The sequence below is a fragment of the Blennius ocellaris genome (genome assembly GCF_963422515.1).
Source record: "Blennius ocellaris genome assembly, chromosome: 6".
Taxonomy (NCBI): Eukaryota; Metazoa; Chordata; class Actinopteri; order Blenniiformes; family Blenniidae; genus Blennius; species Blennius ocellaris.
Window position 1 is genome coordinate 8,229,127 of NC_137655.1, and position 19,059 is coordinate 8,248,185.

General features: G+C 41.6%; 1 protein-coding gene across 2 annotated transcripts in view; it reads left to right on the plus strand.

The window, feature by feature from the left end:
* Positions 1-19,059, plus strand: part of hdac4 (histone deacetylase 4) — a 90,925-nt gene that overhangs the window by 27,263 nt on the left and 44,603 nt on the right. For both annotated transcript variants that reach the window (XM_080497653.1, XM_080497652.1), the window contains exons 2-10: positions 664-852; positions 1,419-1,564; positions 2,189-2,339; positions 5,938-6,058; positions 8,211-8,329; positions 16,435-16,563; positions 16,834-16,940; positions 17,939-18,055; positions 18,292-18,505. In XM_080497653.1, coding sequence (XP_080353779.1) covers positions 726-852; positions 1,419-1,564; positions 2,189-2,339; positions 5,938-6,058; positions 8,211-8,329; positions 16,435-16,563; positions 16,834-16,940; positions 17,939-18,055; positions 18,292-18,505 — 1,231 coding nt within the window. In that variant the 5' untranslated portion in view covers positions 664-725. The remainder of the gene's footprint in view (positions 1-663; positions 853-1,418; positions 1,565-2,188; positions 2,340-5,937; positions 6,059-8,210; positions 8,330-16,434; positions 16,564-16,833; positions 16,941-17,938; positions 18,056-18,291; positions 18,506-19,059) is intronic.

Below are 19,059 nucleotides of genomic sequence, written 5' to 3' on the forward strand. Positions count from 1 at the left end.
AACAAAATTTGTAACATTTATTTCTCAGGCCCCTTTCTTCAAGTCGTACTGAAAATGTCTCAATTTTATATTCATTGACGAGTGTATTTTTTTTAACTATTATTAACGGTTATCCTGTCGATATTAAATATTGAGCTGGAATATTATCCAGTTATTATAATAATATTATAAGTCCACAGCCTCCAGTCTACAAAATAAAGCAGAAACCATTCACATATCCACAAGAAATCAACGCGGCTGTCGTGAAAAGCTTCCTGCAAAAGGATTGCTGTTCTCTCCCATGTTTACAGATTTATGTAAACACTATATTTGGGGAGGCTTCCTACACGCTTTTTTCTCCCACTGCTCTGATGATCTCTGGCTTTTTAAAACCTCAGACGCATTTTGTGTTTTTAGAGTTCTGCTAATGCTCTTATCCAGTGTTTACAGGTCTAAAACAGACTTATGTCCTCAGTGTGGCAATATTAGAAGAGCGGTCATGTAATTCTGTAACTGTTGACTTTCCAGTTCCTGGGCCGCTGATATAACAACTGTTACGTCTGTTTGATTCAGATCAGAGTCGACAGGCGGCTTTTAATTCTACTATTGAAGAATATTGAAAAAAATGGATTTGAAATCATTTACGTGAACGCTGTCTTCGTCTATGCTTTTTTCTCTTTTCAGTGGACGTGAGCACAGCAGCGCTGCCCACGCAGGTGCCCCCCACCTCCACAGCCATCCTTCCCATGGACCTGCGCGTAGTGGACCACCCCCACCACCACCACCAGCAGCAGCCTGCCTTCGGCCTGGTTCCCCAACACCACCCTGCACCGGTCACCTCCAATGCTGAGACGGGACGTGGGCCAGGCATCAGTAAGCGTTATTACGACACCATATACTGACCATCAGCGCTTGAATACAAGCGCAAGTTACTTGTAAACTCTTGCTGAGTTTATCTGACCTGTAAGCACTGTGGGGTCAGTCTGATGGCTGACTCACTCTTTAAGTTCAGCTGAGGTTAGTTGGAGGAAGATGCTCTACAATCTGGAGGTCAGAGGTTCTTGTATTATGAAATGATGAAGACGAGACCGCTGAGATAAAATACAAATATTCAGACGGCAAGAAGCTGTCACAAAGGAAAGCTAATTTGAGGAAAATATTATCAGATACTGTACGTGTGGGCTGATAATGTTACTTTGTTAACGTCAGGAGAACTGAGATTCAGGAATAATAAGGGCATCCTCCAGAAAAAAAGTAGTTGTGTCATTGAGCAGGCTAAAGACAAGATACAATAATGGTGTTTCTTCATAATTTCACAACAGTCATCTGTTGGTAAGTGACGGTCATTGCTGTGCCATCCTGCGGGAGTCTGATTATTGGGACTGTGGATGAGTGATGGCTTCTTCTTCTTTTTATTTTTTTTTAAACCTTCCCTTCAGACCCCCCAGAGCAGCACCTGCAGCAGGAGCTGGTGGCTCTTAAACACAAGCAGCAGCTTCAGCGGCAGCTCCTGATCGCAGAGTTTCAGAGGCAGCACGAGCAGCTGTCACGACAACATGAAGTCCAGCTGCAGGAACATATCAAGGTGAGGCGGTGGCGGGAGAGGGTAGTGAAAGCCTCCTCTCCTCCGAGTAGAGGGGAAGGGGGAGAGGAGGCAGTTCTTCCTTGGATACAGCCGCTGCAGAACTGTGCTCAGCAGAATTGCACACTGTGAAGGACAGAAGGAAACAAGTGCATGTGTACATTTAAGCGTGTATGGTGCTGTAATTTGATCTGGTGGCAGGATTCTGCTGCTTAGTTATCTCCATGGGAACCTTGGCCCCAGTAAACCTTGTGTGTGTGTGTGTGTGTGTGTGTGTGTGTGAGAATTTTGAATGCAGCTCGCTCTGCTAAAAAGCCTCACTCGGGTGTTGCTGCGACCGCAAAGCAAGCCAACAATGATGATCGGTTTTGGCTGAAAATAACTCTGATGTGTGGCGTCCAATCTGCTCAGCCTCTAGATTATTATTGCACTCCAGCCTGGTGATGTCATGGTTTAGAAAAGCTAGATTCAAAATCATTTATCGCTCGCAGTGAGCCGTGGCAGCACCCTGTTGAAACAGTCCACACAGAGTTTATTATTCTTGGACATGCAACACTTTTTTTTTTTTTTTTTTTTTTAATTCAGCATCACTTCCCGTCTTTATCACTATCCTTCTCTCTCGTTTAGCACCAACAGGATTTGCTGGCGCTCAAGCACCAGCAAGAGCTGCTGGAGCATCACAGGAAGATGGAGCAGCAGCTGGAGAAGCAGCAGCTGGAGAAGCAGCAGCGGGAACACAAACTTCAGCAGCTCAAACACAAGGAGAGGGGACAAGAGAGTGAGTAGTGGAGATGTTGAGAGAGTCTTTTCACGTGTTCCTGTATCTATTGTCTCCATCGGTGGAAGTCCAAAGGCTCTGTTGATTCCCGAGGGCAGATTGAACAAGTAGGCAGTACTTGAGCAAAACAATGAATGAAAAAGACTGGAAGTATTGAAAAAAACCAGTAAAAGGTTATGACATTTCTGTGAGTTTTAGGGTGGTTTCTGATGAGGAAATAGTGTTGGAATTTCACATATCTTGAACTATAAAGGCAGCTGATTGGAGATCTGCTTGAAGAATTGTTGTATTTTTAAATATTCCCTCAACGAGTAACACTGGATGAAATTTGGTAAACTTGATTCCATCTTGTCGAGTTAAATGAGTTAAACTCAATACTTCTTATATTTTAACTATGTATGAGATTTCCCTACTTGAACAGAAACATTTCACACAATGCAACCTCATTATGAACTAAACACAGTCCCAAAAGTGAGCCTAACCCAAACCCTTTTTTTTTTTTTACACCATGCTTTTTTGAAGTTCCTACACTAATGGCGTGTCAAAAATCATGATGCGTTCATAATATACATTGAGTATGACCACAGTGAATTGTTAAGTCGTGCAGTATTACAATTTAGCGTACTAAATTGTACTAAATTAGCAGTACAAATCAAAAAGGTCGGTGGATGTGCTCTCCTGTAATTCAGCCATCTCTTAAAAAAAAAACCAAAATGAAGCTGTCGTGATTGACAGACCACATCACTTCATGTCTTGTGCGCTGCCAACATCTGTTGTACCTGGGCTGAAGCCCTGTCATTGTTACCACAGCGGGTGTCACAGAGACTTGGCCCGCCTCACCTCCTCTTGTCTCGGCGCCTGTCGTTACGGCACAGCAGCCGGGAGCAGACTGACCTCTCGCACTCACCGCAGGCGTAATCAGGAGCAGGCGGCCAAGAACAGGGTCAGAGGAGCAGAGACGGTGTCCCGCTGTCGCGTAGATGCAGAATGAAAACAAGGCCAATCATTTTGTTTTCTTTCTTAATGCTCATTGTTGAATCACCGAAGGATGATTTGAAAATAATTGGTTTTTTTTTTTTTTTCCTAAGGGGACAGATTTTATTGCTTCATGCCTTCGGTACTTTTGGGTATGCCAGAGTCCATGTTCGAATAACTAAAGAGCCAGGTGCACTGATTGTTGCGTTGGTTGTGCGGTAGATTTGTAGAGCTGCCAAAAGAAGGCTCATTTGTTTAGAATCCAGTCTGATGTAATGCTAGTAATGCAAAAATTATGTGATTAAATCTGTATTATGTCTAATGATGGTGGTTCCCAAGCTGCGGTGCAAGACCCTATGGAGGAGACCACAGAGAGCTTGAGGCAGCCTGATGTTTTGCCCAGTTTGAGGTTGAAAAAATGTGTTGTTTTATGTCGCTAAAAACCAGGACAAGATGCTCCCCCGAATCGAGATCAGCATTGATGTTTTAGAAAATGAGAAATAGCAGATTTTTGGTTTGCAGCCTTTAAAAATTGAAAACCAGTGTGATATTACTGGTCATTAGGAGTTGGTCAGTTGTTCACACTGGCTGGAGGCAACTAATTAGCTAATTAATACAAATTTACTGATGGTTAAAAATGACCTTTGATATAAAGTGACAGATAAAACTAAAGACACTTCTGTGGTTTCAAACCATGTGCTCATCTGCTTCTTGTTGTTTGACTCTAGAGAAATAAAAAATGTCTCTTAGCAAAACAATAGCGGCTCTTTTCCTTGTTTTCAAAAAAGACCATTATTTTTAATTCATCTTTCTTCAACAATAGATGATGCAAATTTTTTACCCACTGAATTAAGAACTTGAGCTCTCCCTTGTAATGTAAAAAACACATCTCTTCTTATTATGCAAGTGTGGATTTGCACACATTTTTAATAGGAACATAAAAACCTTCATGATTTGGATACAGTTTTTAATGCTTATCTTCTGATTTCTGTGATGAACCTTTGGATTTTATCAAACCTATAAATGTATTACATGCTGCACCCTGCAACATGGATCAAGTAAAGTCTGGTATAAAATGAAAAAAAAATAACAACACAGTGTCAGATGATACTGCCATTGAGGACTAATCAAAAACAAGAATTACACTGATATGAACCTACGCTGCCAGTGCAATCAAAAGTTTCATTGGTGAAATTAAAAAAACAGTGCAGACACGCTGTGTTTGCATTTATGTGCTTGGAATTGAACAGTAAGCTGAGGAAATTGAAAATATTGAAGCAGTCTTGTGTATTATTTTCAAACCAATATTTGGGTGTCGTTCAAGTGACAAGCATCCTTTAAATTTTCACCATATTATCTCAGGCTGGCTTTGTTTGCAAGAGTTGTCATTGTTGTGTCGCTCTTTTTACAAAGTTGCACAGTTTGTAGCTTCTTTAATGCGTCGAAAGTGTTTTATTACTTAGTATGCTCGATTGAGTAATTCCAAGCTCACATTGATGCTCATAGAGGTGACGGGAATAACACTGTCAATCTCTGATGAGGTCATGAATGGCCGAGTGTCATTGCTGTACTTGGGAGTGAAAGCTTGCATTTGTGGTCTGATCCAACATATGAGCTACTGTAGCTGAAACTACTGCAGATGTTTCTGCACAACACTTCATAATTTGGCACATAAAGGGCTGCGACTTCTAAACCGAATCTAAAAATTGGAACAGTGGTCATAATGTTACGGCATAAGAGCAAGCTTGCAAAGTTTTGTTTTTTTCCCTCAATAATCCAACACTGGGAAAAGTGAGCCTACAGTCTGACGTCTATGGAAAAAGGATTGGGGTGGTAAACAGAGGATGCTTTGTTAAGTATTTCCCTAAATTGCATTGAAAGCAGCCTCATAAAAGCCAATTTGCTTCAGTGGCAAAGCGGACATATTGGGACGTCAGCACTTCCATTTAGGCAACATACATTTACTCCTGTGTCACTGGAGTTTATCACTCCGCTTCCAAGCTTGACACATCACCTGTTCACGCTCTTTCTGTCACTTTCTAATGATACCACACCTTTGCTGTTTGTCTTCTTTTCTCAAAACACCTTCTTTTTTTTTCTTTCTGGGCTGTGTAGTCACCTTTGTTGCACACCGTGCCCTGTTCCTCGTGTTTTTCTCCGAGTCTTTGCTTCCTCTCTCTCACTCATCCCCATCTTTCGTCCCTGGACAATTTGTTTGTAGCTGTGAGGGGAGGCTGGTAATTGAGCCGAGACCGGGAGCTGAGTGAAACTCCTGATGTGCGTCTTCGAGGCGAATTACACGGCGCCGCTTTCGTCTCCGTGGAATTTCAATGAAACTGACGCAAGATTGTGCTCCCTGCTTGTTGTGCGAACCCATTATCTGTCAAAGTATGGATGGATACTGTTATAATCTTCATGTTAGTGTCAACGGCGGAGGCTCCAGGTACAATAGATCGGAAGCTCCGAGGCACAATCTCCCAAAGAAACGCAATAATGAAAGATGTTTATATGTAGGGGAAAAGGCCTACGGGTGTATGAGTGTGTCGGTGTTTGAGTAGAGTTGTCTGGAAGAAGTGCACTTCCCTTTGTTTACTCTTCTCCGGGCCTGTGTGTCTCTGTGTAGGTGCAGTCGCCAGCACAGAGGTAAAGATGCGACTTCAGGAATTTGTCCTCAACAAGAAGAAAGCGCTGGCTCAGCGAAACCTTAACCACTGTCTGCCCAGTGACCCCCGCTACTGGTATGGGTGAGTGTCCCCCCCCCTCCCTCTGCTGCACTGCTGCCTACTGCCTGGATTAAAATGCACAGGACTCCAATAAAACTGTTTTTGCTTCATACCGTAATTCATATCCCAAAGTACTTCAAAAACCTAGTTATTTGGCTCAACAATGAACATTATTGTTGAAATTTTGAAGCTATATATACCACTGAGATGCTTTGCACAGAGGAAATACAAGCGTATCTCACCTTAATGTCTTCAGTCGTCAACTGAATGATTGAAATCGACTTTTTCTTTTGTCTTTGCGAGAACGGCCACTTTGAATGATCACAAATTCTCTAAACCATTCATGAACTCACATCGGCATTGGTGCCAAGCCTTAGGGGTCATTTCTAATACTAGTATGGTCATTTCACATGAGAAGATACTTTTGTTTACAGCTTCGGAAACCACATTTTTGTTGTCTGACAGTGAGAATGTTTTACTTAGAATTTGTATGAGAAGGATTTGTGTATAGCCAAGTGATTGTAAGACCCGTTTTTAACTTTGATTGAGGCCTTGTTTAAAGGACAACAATCTCAAGTGAAAACTGAAAACTTTCAGTCCCATTTTGGTTGTCCATTTACATGATAACGGTGCACGGCTCCACTGAAAAACACTTTTTGAAGACTGCTCACAAGGTGAAACCTTCTATATCTTTAAATCGTTCTTTTGCACATGCACATGTAGATGGACAATGGACACACTTTCAAGCTGTTCTGTTGAAGCTTCAGCTTGATTCGCACAATAATCTACTCCAATTTGTTTGGAGTCTTAGGGATTACAAGACTGTTTGATGGGTAATTAATGAGGATTTGTCAATATCAGACTGGTGGACACTTTTTCTTCAATGTAAGTGAGCATTGTGAGCATTGAGCATTATGCATTGAGCATAGTGAGCATTGATTGTGTGCATATTATTTTAGACAGAAAGGGTCGTACATCTATAATATCTATTTTTCATTTTAGTAAGAAAGACATCACTTTTAGATGAAACAATTGATAGTCCACTCAACTTACAAAAAGTATAGTTAATGTGCTTAGCAATCCAAATCATCAATGCAATTATTTTTTCCGTTATTCACAATGTATAATTTCATGTTTTTCATTTCAATGTGTTGAAATTAATGAAGATTTTAAAGATGAATGAACCTCTTAACACTTTGTGTATTTAGTATCTTTGAAAGTAGAAGCTATCGGATATCAGCGAATCTTGTTTTTTCCGAGTTATGAGACGTTGAGTCTTCGCTCCGCCGAAGATGAATATCAGACATGAAAGCCGGTGATGAGTGACATAAAAGTCCCCTCATCATCGTGGCTTTGCAAACATGACGAAACCCCGTTGTGTTACAAACCCCTGTTGTGTGGGTGTCTGTCATTGATGTTTCTTTGTGTACCCGTCAGCATTATGGCTTTCTTAGGAAAAACTACAGAGGAAAAGAAAAATAATGAAGACGGGATGCTTTTTTTATCAGCAGTGTTTGTTGTTTGTGATTGACAGCTGATCTGCTTTGAGGCGTGTGTTTGAAGTGGGCATAGAGAGAAAAGAAGGCAACAGTACCTTTTCCGTGCTTTAAATATTTGAAGAGGTTTTCAGCAGTGAAAACGCTCCTGCCACTGCAGACAGTAATAAAACAAGCCAAAGGCAGTGGTGGTGTCTTCTTATTACCTTCATTATGATTTCCTATTCTACCTGTTGGCCTTCTTCTTGTCTTCCCTCTTTCTTGTTTTGCATCTCTCTCCTAGTTCCTCCACTTATCGTTTGATTTTCTGACCTCCCTCCAGAGAGGAGACCAGACCCGGGTCTCTCCTCAGGTGAAAAAGACAAAAGATGCTCTCAGCATTTTTTGGCTTTGTCGCTACTCTTTATCCACTCTTTTCTTCTTCCTCCGTTCCTCCCACATGGTTCTCTGTCTGCTGTGTCTTTTATAGTGTTGACCTTGGAGAGGTAGATAGAAGCTGCTTGTTTCCCTCTTGTGTGGGTGTGTATGTGTGCATGTGTGCGTTGGGAACATCAGGTTTAGTACTAAACATTGTTAGATGAGCTATTCTGACTTTAAAAGATTCACTTGATGTTCTATTTCTTGACGTATGGCGGTATTTAATGATCTTTCTTTTGTTGTTTATTCTGTCTTTGTAGAAAAACACAGCACAGCTCTTTGGACCAGAGCTCGCCTCCACAAACAACATTATCGCCATACAACCATCCAATGCTGGGCACATACGACTCAAAAGACGACTTCCCCCTCCGTAAAACAGGTAGGCAATGGACGGCTTCGCTGACATATTACCACTTTCTGATTTTCACACTCTTCCACTTCTTTGACTTTTGAGAGCAGTTCACTAATCGTCCCTCTTTTCTGCTTTAGCAACCGAAAGTAAAATTGGCTTATTAGATTTCAAATCGGCAAGATGGAGTCAGCCCCCGGAGGATTACGAGGAGCACCTAAAATGTTCTTTTAAAAGAAACGATATCAAAGTTCTTTGATACAGTCCTGTGAGTCATTCTGATGTTAATGAGGCTGGATGAAAGATAATATAGCCACTCTAAAGTGGAACATTTGAAAGTTTGACATGAGTTGAAGGAACATTTGCTTTCTCCCTGAAGGTATTCGTTAAAGCTTTGATTTCCAACCCGAGGTCCGTGGCCCCTTCGGGAGTGATCTAGAGATTTAAAGAAGTGGCGCTTGGTTTGGTCTGCTTTGATGCTGTCAAAATTATATTTGATTATATCAAACCAGAAAACAAGACTTCATTGTAACGCTTGGCAAATGGAAGTTGCATTGTTTTTTTTTTCCTGGGCAGACTGGTTGGTTTCAAGGAGAAAAAGGAAAGTGGAAAAACATTGATCTGAAGCTTGCAATTTAAAGCCCAAGGCATAGTGCATCTGGACTCATCTAAGCAAACATTTGATATTTTCATCTTGAATTTGAGTGCAAAACGTGCCTCAAAGGAAGCGATTTCTTAATCCCAATTGTCTCAACTGTGATTTTAAGTCGGTCAATGAGCGTGCCATACCCTTTCCTTTTCAAGAATCTTTCTGCAACCTATGATGCGTGTTATGATTATGGATTTGACTAGCAGTGAGTAAGGAAGCTGATCTGTTCAGAGGGGGCGTTCCAGCTCAGTGAACAGCTGCTCATATAAACTGTGAATGGGTGAAAGATCAGAAGGGACGAAAACTCTACCAGGTCATCTGATAGTGACCCCTGCTCTGGTTGGGGAATTAATTAGCAGATCGGGAGGTTGTTCGCTTTGCTGGCACCCATTTTGGCTGCAGTATTTAATGCCACTTTCAGATGCTGCAGTTATTTAACAAATTAGCCACTCATCTTTATTGGTGCGTGGTACATTTTGCCTGGAATAATACGGAGAAATACTTTTCCATTCATTGGCATAAAAACCTATTTCAATAAGTCATTAGCCTTCCATTGTTTCAAGATAGCAATACACCGCTAATGTATCTGACCTGGCCTCATGTTAAAACCAACATGCCTGCAGCTGCAAACATGGGTGCAAGTAGTTTCTATGTTTATACAGCTGCTTCAGTTTAAAATGCTGGCATTGCACTTGGTGCCTCCGCACCTCGTATATAATAGGGTTAGGCCAGGTTTTGATTGATTCCAGTGTTATTTATTATATTTAGCTTCTGTTTATGTTAGCCTAACATGAAGACATAAGAGCATAAAACCAAAATAAGTGTGCCAGGTTTGAAGGTTTTACAGTAAATGCATGAGATAATGTGTGGCATGAATGGCATTTACAGTACTTTTGTTGCGAGATTGTTTTCTCTCATAGAGTTTGTTGGCTGCTCTGCTATTTCAATCCATTCATCCAGATATTGATTAACACATTCAGTCACACCTCTTCACGGACGTCATAGCTCATTCTGTTCAACAAAACAACTCTTGACTACCTTCGTGAGGTGTCCCAGCAGGCATGTGCAATCACACTTCCTGCGATCTGAATGAAATACACTGTGTCCATCTGTCCACACTGTGGATGGCCAAACCGTGATTATTCACTTAGCGTCAGCAGCTGCTTTGGCCATATCGCTGGCTGCTTTCACAGCTGGAGGCCAAACTCCGTGTACTCTGCACTCCTGCCCACCTGCCGCGAGCTGGCGGCAGGAAGGATTTTTCCTGGCACAAAATCTCAGACTGCGAGTCTCAACTTTCAGATGTACACTCAGATGTAAGACAGGAATTTTTTCTCTTGAGAACTGTCCATAGTTTACAAATGGATAGTTTTTACTGATGCGAGACATGTGACTCAGTTACCTCAATACACTTCTGTGGAATAATGCATTTGTTGGGAGAGGGCCTTTTTAATTATATTTATATAAGTTCTGAGGAGAGGGCCAAAAGAAATACTAACTATGCGCATGTTATAGGTCTCTATATCTTGTGGAAATCACGTTTTAAATCATGCCTTGCAAAGCTCACCCTTTCTGAAGTGTGTAAAAGTCTCATTATGAGAACCGAATTGGCATAATATTAGACTAGCAATGCTGGATACTGACCATATTATGTGTGGAGAGACGTGATTGCAGTACCAGTGTCCGACCTGCTGGGAAGTGCAGAACATGTTTGCATGGAAAAACATGCATTTCGAACCAGGATTAAAGATTTCACAAGCCCCTTCAGATGTAATACAAACAAACATACAATCACAAAGTTATGGGGACACACATACTTAACAACTCATGGTACATTTATTTCCTCATGAATTACATGAGACTCTAAAATGAATACAACTTTCCTCATTCTAACCTGTTCCCTAAACCTAACTGGTCCGAAAGACCTCATTGTTGCCTAATTTATTGTCCTTACATAAGTGCCCACCAGGTATATGTCCGCTATGATATCAGAAAGAGACACATTCAGAGAGTTATCAACTCCATGGACTTTAAATTCATACATATTTAGCATATTCACCTTCATCATAACTACTGGTTTTACTATACTCTTAGTCCAACCTCAAATGTCCTTGTAAAATGCAAGTTTTCAAGAATAAATAAAAGTTTTATATCATGGGGATGCAGTTTTTGTAACCATGTTTCATACATGTCTTCAATATGTTAGTAGGTTTAGGTTCTCACAATGTAGATTAGGCACACTGATGTGCATACAGCTGTTGAGGAACTCTTGTGCCAATACTGTTAGACACAGATCGGATAAGACTGGATGACAGAGATATGAGCCCACTTCAACAGGAAGTGAGTGACACTGATGGTGGTCATCGCAGTCTCTGACGACTGAAGCTGTCGTCAATGACACGTTTTATCCACTTTGGTCATGCATCTGTGAATTATAAATGTACATTTAAAATTCTTTTGCTGTCCAGCAAGTCCAGGCACACAGTATATAACAACAGGGAGTCATTGTCCAAGTCTTAAGGGGCTTTGTGATCGTGGCTCTAAGGACACAGAGGGCCACTTTGAATACTGTGGCAGGAAGTCTGTAAGGCCATCATGACAGAGGAAGACTTGTCAAGCTGACCCTGTAATTCTTCCTCCTGCTTTCACACACAGACATTCCCATACCACACTTGGCACTGAACTACTCCCATGCTGGATATCTGGCCTTCACCATTCTCACATTATGGTCACTGTACATTTTACCATTCAGAATTGTAGGAAGTGGAGTTAAAAAAAATTGTCTCCATAAGTCTTCTTTTGACCCGAGTTTATTTTTCTTTTTTGTTTTTTAATGTTGAGGACACTATAACAGACCTGGGCAACTGGTGGAATTATTTATAAACAATGGTGATACAATTATTATATTATACCTCAATATCAATTGCAATTATTCCTCAAATATAATAAAACTAAATGCATTTTAAAGTGGGAATGACGATGCATGTACGAGCCATTTATTGGTTAGTAGCTCCAATTCTTATTCATTGTTAAAATGATTAATTACAATTTGAATGGTAGAGACAATGAAACGTTTGTTCCGTCCACCCTGATCAAAGTGTACTATTCCTGCCATAGAGTGCAATCCAAGTGTTTTGGTCATCGGTCAACTAATTGAAAGCAATTTGTGAATTAATGATGCATCGTTATGAGAACACGGAGCCCATTAAGATGCACAGACTCGACGCTTGAGGGTTTGACTGAAAGTGTTGGTATGAATTTTGGATTTGTTGCTTTGATCATGTTGCAGACGTTTCCCCTAAGAGTTTATGAAATACCTGTTACATCATCTCAGTACATTGTCTCTAAAGTGAGACACTGCCCATTTTTGCACTGAGCAGACGAAATGTCATTATTTATTTATAGGCCTAGAAGACCAAGATAATCTTCACTATTTCAATTTTTACTTCAGTGGTGAGCTGTCAAACATAAGCAGTCTTTTTATTGGAAAAAGTTTTCTATGCCTTGGCTTCGCAATCCTCACAGCAGCAGTTACATGCCTGATAGAATGCTCGATGAACATATGATTGTTTTACTTGACTTTGCACCAGAAAAAATTTATAGAATTTTAAACAAGACGGGTACTATGACTTTAATACAAACATCAAACTTTGCATGCAGATTCACCCCGGGCTTTAGATTGTCAAAACAGGGCCACTTAATTCCACTGACTGTTGGTAAACACTTATTACCTCCAGATATAAAGCTAAAATGAACTGTTAAAAGCCTGGCATTTCCTACAGTTAATGTCAGAGCCTGTTTTGTTGTTTGCAATGCTGATGGAATTTAAATTGGGTGTGCAGGTGCACTCTCTGGTTGTTGTGGTATGTTATAAGTGGCAGTTAAATAGCTGCAATGTAAAAAAAAAAATAAAAAAAATCCCCATCTGATCTTCCACCCACCTTACTCTGATACCACTCGCTTATTACAACAATCAGTAAATGGACGTGACGGATTTTCACATTCTCGTGTCGCCTCCATGAGAAGGCTTCATTAGTTGTCCCATCAGAGGGAGGAATCTCAACCTTTTGGTCTTTTCTGTGCTCATCTGTTTTAAAAGCACAGTGAAAAGATGGTTTTCACAATTTTTTGATGGATGTAGTTGTCGTGTCCGTAAAATTTGAACGACTTCGGAAAAGACGTAAACGAGGCAAATCTGTTTGTCCATGTGTCCATCTGGCTCTTTCTGTCCATCCTATCTGTTCATCTAATGTATTATCCACATATGATGTTTCTCGGAAGCTCTGTTGATGAGCTTCACCGAACGGCCGCTATTGATTCCTATAAATCTCCCATCCTCTCTCTCCTCTTCTTGGCAGGACCCCGCGGCTTCCCCCAGCTCGGGACTCCTATCTGTCAAAACAGATGAGCACCTGATCGATATGTTTTGTAGCAGAGGGACGAGTTTCCCTGTGAACTCCCTGTTGAAATATTAAACGGCACTCATGCACACGTTTAGCCTCAATCTCGCGATGGTGATCTTGAGGCAGAACAATTGACCAATGTTTTTAGATGTGTAATTCATCGGGTCATTGGGCTGAAAAAAATGACCTGCTAATTCAATTACATCTAAAAGACTACTGAAGAAGAGCTGACATAAACTTTAAAAGAAACTCAACCTGTAAATGTTTGAGAAAATATACTTTTTTGGGGGTCATCCCTGTTGTAAAGCAGATCAATAACATGAGGTTCTAGTGAGGTGTAGAATCGGAGGCAGTGAGAGAGAGGAGGAGGAGGAGGAGGAGACGGCTAGAGGTGAAGGAGTGAGGAAGGGCTCCAGTAAAACGCCGGCATCAGCAGTAAAGCCTGTCTGGGCCCTCTGCAGCGAGTGTGTTCGCACGTGTGCACGCTGGCGTGCTTTTGCCCAGTCGGCATTAACACCCTTCAAAGTCACTGTGTCCTGAGGTGAACACCCCCACGGTGACCGATGCCCCCTCAAACACACGGCCCGACTTCACCCTCCCTCTCCGTCTCCGTCACTGTCACGGGTCCACCCTTCTGATCTGCCAGTTTCTCTCAGCAGTATACTTGTAAACAAAGTCTTTTCTACTTATTCATTTAGGATACTGGCACACAAGCTTGAAGAGCCCTTCCTTTTACTCTCTCTGTGGGCTTCGTTCAGAGGATCTGTGAGATGCAGTAGATTATAGCGTTAGTTAGGGTTATTGTAGCTTCATAAGGAGAGACGATTAGTATGAAATACAAACAAAGCCCCCATTGACCAAATGCTTTATTTGTAACATTGTACTGTAACCACAAAGCTTAAAAGCAAACATAGATATAAATGCCCAGTGACGGACATAGGTTGAAGGCTTTATATTTTTAAACTCGTTGTTTGTTGGTCTAGCCTTCCCATTCTTTTTAATGCTAGGACACAGAAAAAGTCCCAAGAGGTCGTTTGCCATTATCCCTCAATATCAAAATTGGGAATATCTGATTAGATTGCTGTGGTCACAAGCCAAGGTCATTGTGGCAATACAAAACACAATATCTAGCCATAAGCCAACAAATTAAAACACAGTCTCACTCGTATATGAACAATGGCTACCAAAACACCAAATATAAAACTGTCTCTGTCTTTACAGTCTTGTTTGACAGTGTTCTCTGTGGGAAAACCTTCTTGTATTTATATTGCATGAGTCTGTGCAGACTTTAATAGCAGCCAGAGACTCACTGATTGGCAACGGGATACTCCCCCGCCACGTCAGCCACATGCTGAAACAACTAGAGCTCTTTATGCTTTAAAGAATGATGGATCATTTTAAGAGGGGAAATCCGATTTTCAACTAGTGTTTTACAATAAATCTGACAGTACTGTGGTTCTCATAATGGTAAAATGTCAAACAATTACAATCCAGCAGACTAAAATGAAGCTTTTATGCTCCGTGCTCCTTCTCTCATCATCGCGGTCTCCTCCAGTCCAACTAATGCATGGCATTTCATCCTGACCCACCCCGTCCCTCTTAACAAAGACTTCACAAGAGTGCCCTCCACTTAGAAGTAGGTCTTTTTTAAATAATTGAGTTTCAGAAGTTCAGCAGTATTGTTTCCCCTTAAAATTGAGAGTGCACTTGAAAAAGTGCTCAGGCATTATAGATTCACGATATCTCGTCCCCACTGACCGGGAGGCATAATGAGATCTCGCACCTCTTTGAAGTGCATTAAAATTTTGCGCTTTGCCCCGCGTTGATTGGCATGTCAGTGGCCGGAGGGTTCCTAATGGCCCAGAATAAGTCTTTTAAAACAGGATAAAGCCACTACGGTATGCAAATAAGAATATTTTGCTTCCACTTGGCTGTATGAAAAAGCCCCACCTCCTTCCCTGAGGCTCATGGACATAGCATGGCTTGTCTTGATTCAAGTTCATCGGACGAGCATAGGGTCAACAGTTGGTCAGCTGTCCAGTTTTAACTAATTGAACGGAAGGAATCCAGTAGAGGATGGAATAGAAGTGTCTGTGTTTGGTACAGAGTGATAGAGATAGACACTAGCAGGCCGGGCTCTGTCATGACAAAACTCCGAATATCCTGCATGCATGCTTGTCGTCCATCCTGCATGCATGGAGCTCACACGGATGGAGCTCCTTCATACCCAGCAAACCCTGAGCAGGAGCATCTGTTTACAGGAAAAGCCCAAATAAATATAGGAGCAGGCACACATCTACCGAATGCACGCAAACACGTGAAGATTCACACAGCCAGTTTTTAATTGTTTTTTTTTGTTTTGTTTCATTTTTTTGGTTTGCTTTTTTTGTGTGTGTGTGTGGTTGAAATTATGTAGAAAACAAGCAAGTGTTCATTAGTAGAACGTCGAGGCAGCATCATTAAGCACGGGGTCAAGAAAGCTGCCAGTTGGCTGCTCCCCCTGTTGCTGCAGCGCTTCCCACTGTCACATGATGACAGCTAACCTCGGCTCCCGAATCTGTCGGCCAGCGCATACAGTGCGGCCTATAGGGGCGAGCTCATTAGCACCGCTTCGTGCCAATGAACAAGCTCCCGCTTGTGCGACCCAGCAATCCACCACAGTTCTGAATGCCAGAGTAGCAGTTTCAAGAGACTCTGTCATTTTTTATTTTTTTTTTAAAGCATTTATGAGGCTAATTTGGGCTGTAGCATATTAATATTTCTGGAATTATTGGCTCGATTGGAAAGCTAACACTTAACCCTGGCAACAGCTCAGCTCTGTCTCCTATTAGTGATCTGCTTCATGGGCGATACACCGGGTGCAACAAGCAAATACAGATATTGACAACACGTTCATTTCTTTTTAAAGACCAACACTAACGTGTTCTGTGAAAATCCAACGTTTTTTTTTTTTTTTCCTACAGAGATGGGTTTTGGTTGTTTTAATTCATACTGCCAAATGAAGCTTTTCTCAATAAAGGGTGAGTTGAAGGATTTGTTTTAACGCTAGTTTGTTAAGTCTATTCCCATTTGTGTCTCCTCAGCTTCTGAGCCCAACCTGAAGCTTCGTTCGCGGCTAAAGCAGAAGGTGACAGAGCGTCGCAGCAGCCCTCTGCTCCGCAGGAAAGATGGAGCCATCACTTCTGCCAAGAAGCGTTCCTTAGACGTGGCCGGTGAGGATCCTCTTGTATTAAATGTCATTTGGTGGTGTCATGATTAGGCCAATGAAGAATATCCACAAATCTTATCACAGAAGGTTTTCCCTCCAGAGCTCTCAGGCACAAAATGTCACGCTACGTTGAGATTGCATTGTTCGAAATGATGTCATAAATTAGTTATTTAAATCAATTACTTTAAGGAGGTTTGGAGAATTAGAACTGTAATCAGAATTCGTCGTGTAAAATCTGATTTAATGGATTTAATTTCTGTTTTGTTTATTTTAGAGTCTGCATGTAATAGTGCACCAGGTTCAGGTCCCAGTTCCCCAAACAACAGCTCCAGTAACATCCCCAATGAGAATGGGGTCACGATCTCCAGCAGCCCCGGAGAGGTACACACCATGGCTGTGTGTGTGTGTGTGTGTGTGTGTGTGTGTGTGTGTGTGTGTGTGTGTGTGTGTGTGTGTGTGTGTGTGTGTGTGTGTGTGTGTGTGTGTGTGTGTGTGTGTGTGTGTGTGTGTGTGTGTGTGTGTGTGTGTGTGTGTGTGTGTGTGTGTGTGTGTGTGTGTGTGTGTGTTATATCTGTACACGTGTGTGTATAGTCTTGACATGAAGAAGATATGCAATGTCTGTTCATTGTAATCAAGCTGTGCAAGTGTGCTTGTGTGAAAACAGTAAAGCCTTCAAATATTTAGGTGAGAGCATGTTTTAAGGTTTCACAAAAGGTTTTTACAGAAATAGGAATTATGGCTTTGTGTAGTGTGTGAATGTAAGTCAGTCGACTCTGCCTGGAAATGTCTAAAAAGGGTGAGTCTATGTGAGGGCCTAGTTCATTTCCCTTCTCATTATGGGAACTTGCTCTTAAATTTGGAAAGAACTCAAGTCCCATTCATCTAAATAAATCAATCTTGAGATGAAAACACGTTTCAAGTTTTGCTGCGGTTAGGTTTAGGTTCAGATTAGCAGTGTTTGATTATGGTTTGGCAATTACTAGTTATGGCTGAGTTTACAGTAAGTGCAAGATATCATGAACTCTTGCCACAGGACTCGAAATAACAGTGTGAGTGCTTTATAATACCACTGTGGGGTCTTACATCTGTCCCCCTTCTTATGTTATGAGGATTTGCCTAAAATAGAAGTTTAAAAAAAAAATCCTATCCTAATTATGTAAATGACTACACATTTAAGTTAAGACATGTTTTAAGGTTATAGTAAGACACCTTGCAGTTACTTTTAATGGAAGAGCATATCTTAAGTTAGTTAATGGAAGTCGGTGTGAAGTGTCCTGTAGTGATGGAAACATAATTGTGTGTGTGTTGAAAAGAGACTGAAAGAAATGTACCGTGTCTGCTTTGTGTCCTTTGCTAATCTTTCCACTGTGTGTCTCCAGGCCTCCCTGCTTCATAGGCTGGCTGCGAGGGAAGGTTCGATTTGCCATCTCTCTCTCTACACCTCGCCTTCTCTGCCCAATATCACCCTGGGACTTCCAGCCACAGGTCCTAGCGCAGTGAGTACATGCAATCAACAATAGTACACAATGTACAAATTTGGATATCCACATATACAATATGTACCAAGCTAATGCCCATTGAGTTTATAGCAGATAATAATCTTGGGGATCATTCATAATTTGTGTGGGTTTGGTTCGACATATATCGACATATATAGGAGAGTGAGGACTGTATTGTTGGATTCATTAGACTCTTCCCTTCTCCCTCTTCTTCCATTTCTCTCTCTATCGAGGTGGTATCGGGGCACCAAGACGGGGAGAGTCATCTGGCGTTGCCGGCGTTGCAGCAGGGCATTCCTCTGACCCCTCCCTTCCTGCCTGGTGCCCACCTGCCCTCCTACTTGGCATCTTCAGCACTGGACCGGGAGGGGGCTGGAGGGGGCACAGCTGGTCACAACTCTCTCCTACAACACATGGTCCTGCTGGAACAGAGCCACAGTCCAATGGGTCAGTGTCCTCTGCAGCTTTTTCTTCTCCTATCTGCCGGTCAGTGACCGGAGTTCCTGTTATTGGTCTGATCATTAAATGAATCAACAGCCGAATGCATCTGTCAAATCATGTATCAAATGCATTTTTAAAACTGTGTAAAAAAGGTTTGCTATTGTGATTGCCTATGACATAATTTGATATTTGTGGTTCCACAGAGTGGTGTAATGGTTGATGTACTCTGAGTTAGGGCCCTTTCTGTTTAATTTGTAGGTTCTCCTTGTGTGAGCTTGATGTTTCACCAGGTTCTCTGCTTTCCAAACTTGTGTATTTGCAGTTAATTGATTACTCTTCATTGCTCATTAATATGAATATGTGTGACTGCTCTCTGTATCTTTGTCTGCCCTGTGATCGATTGGTGACGTGTCCAGAGTGTACTCTTGCCTTGGATGAATGTTTAATTTCAGAGACGCCGACCATACATTTGCCATATACATTTTGGGCCTGAAACTTTGAATGCAAACACCCCTCCCATAACTTGAAATTCCCAAATGTTGTGATATGTATGTATATAG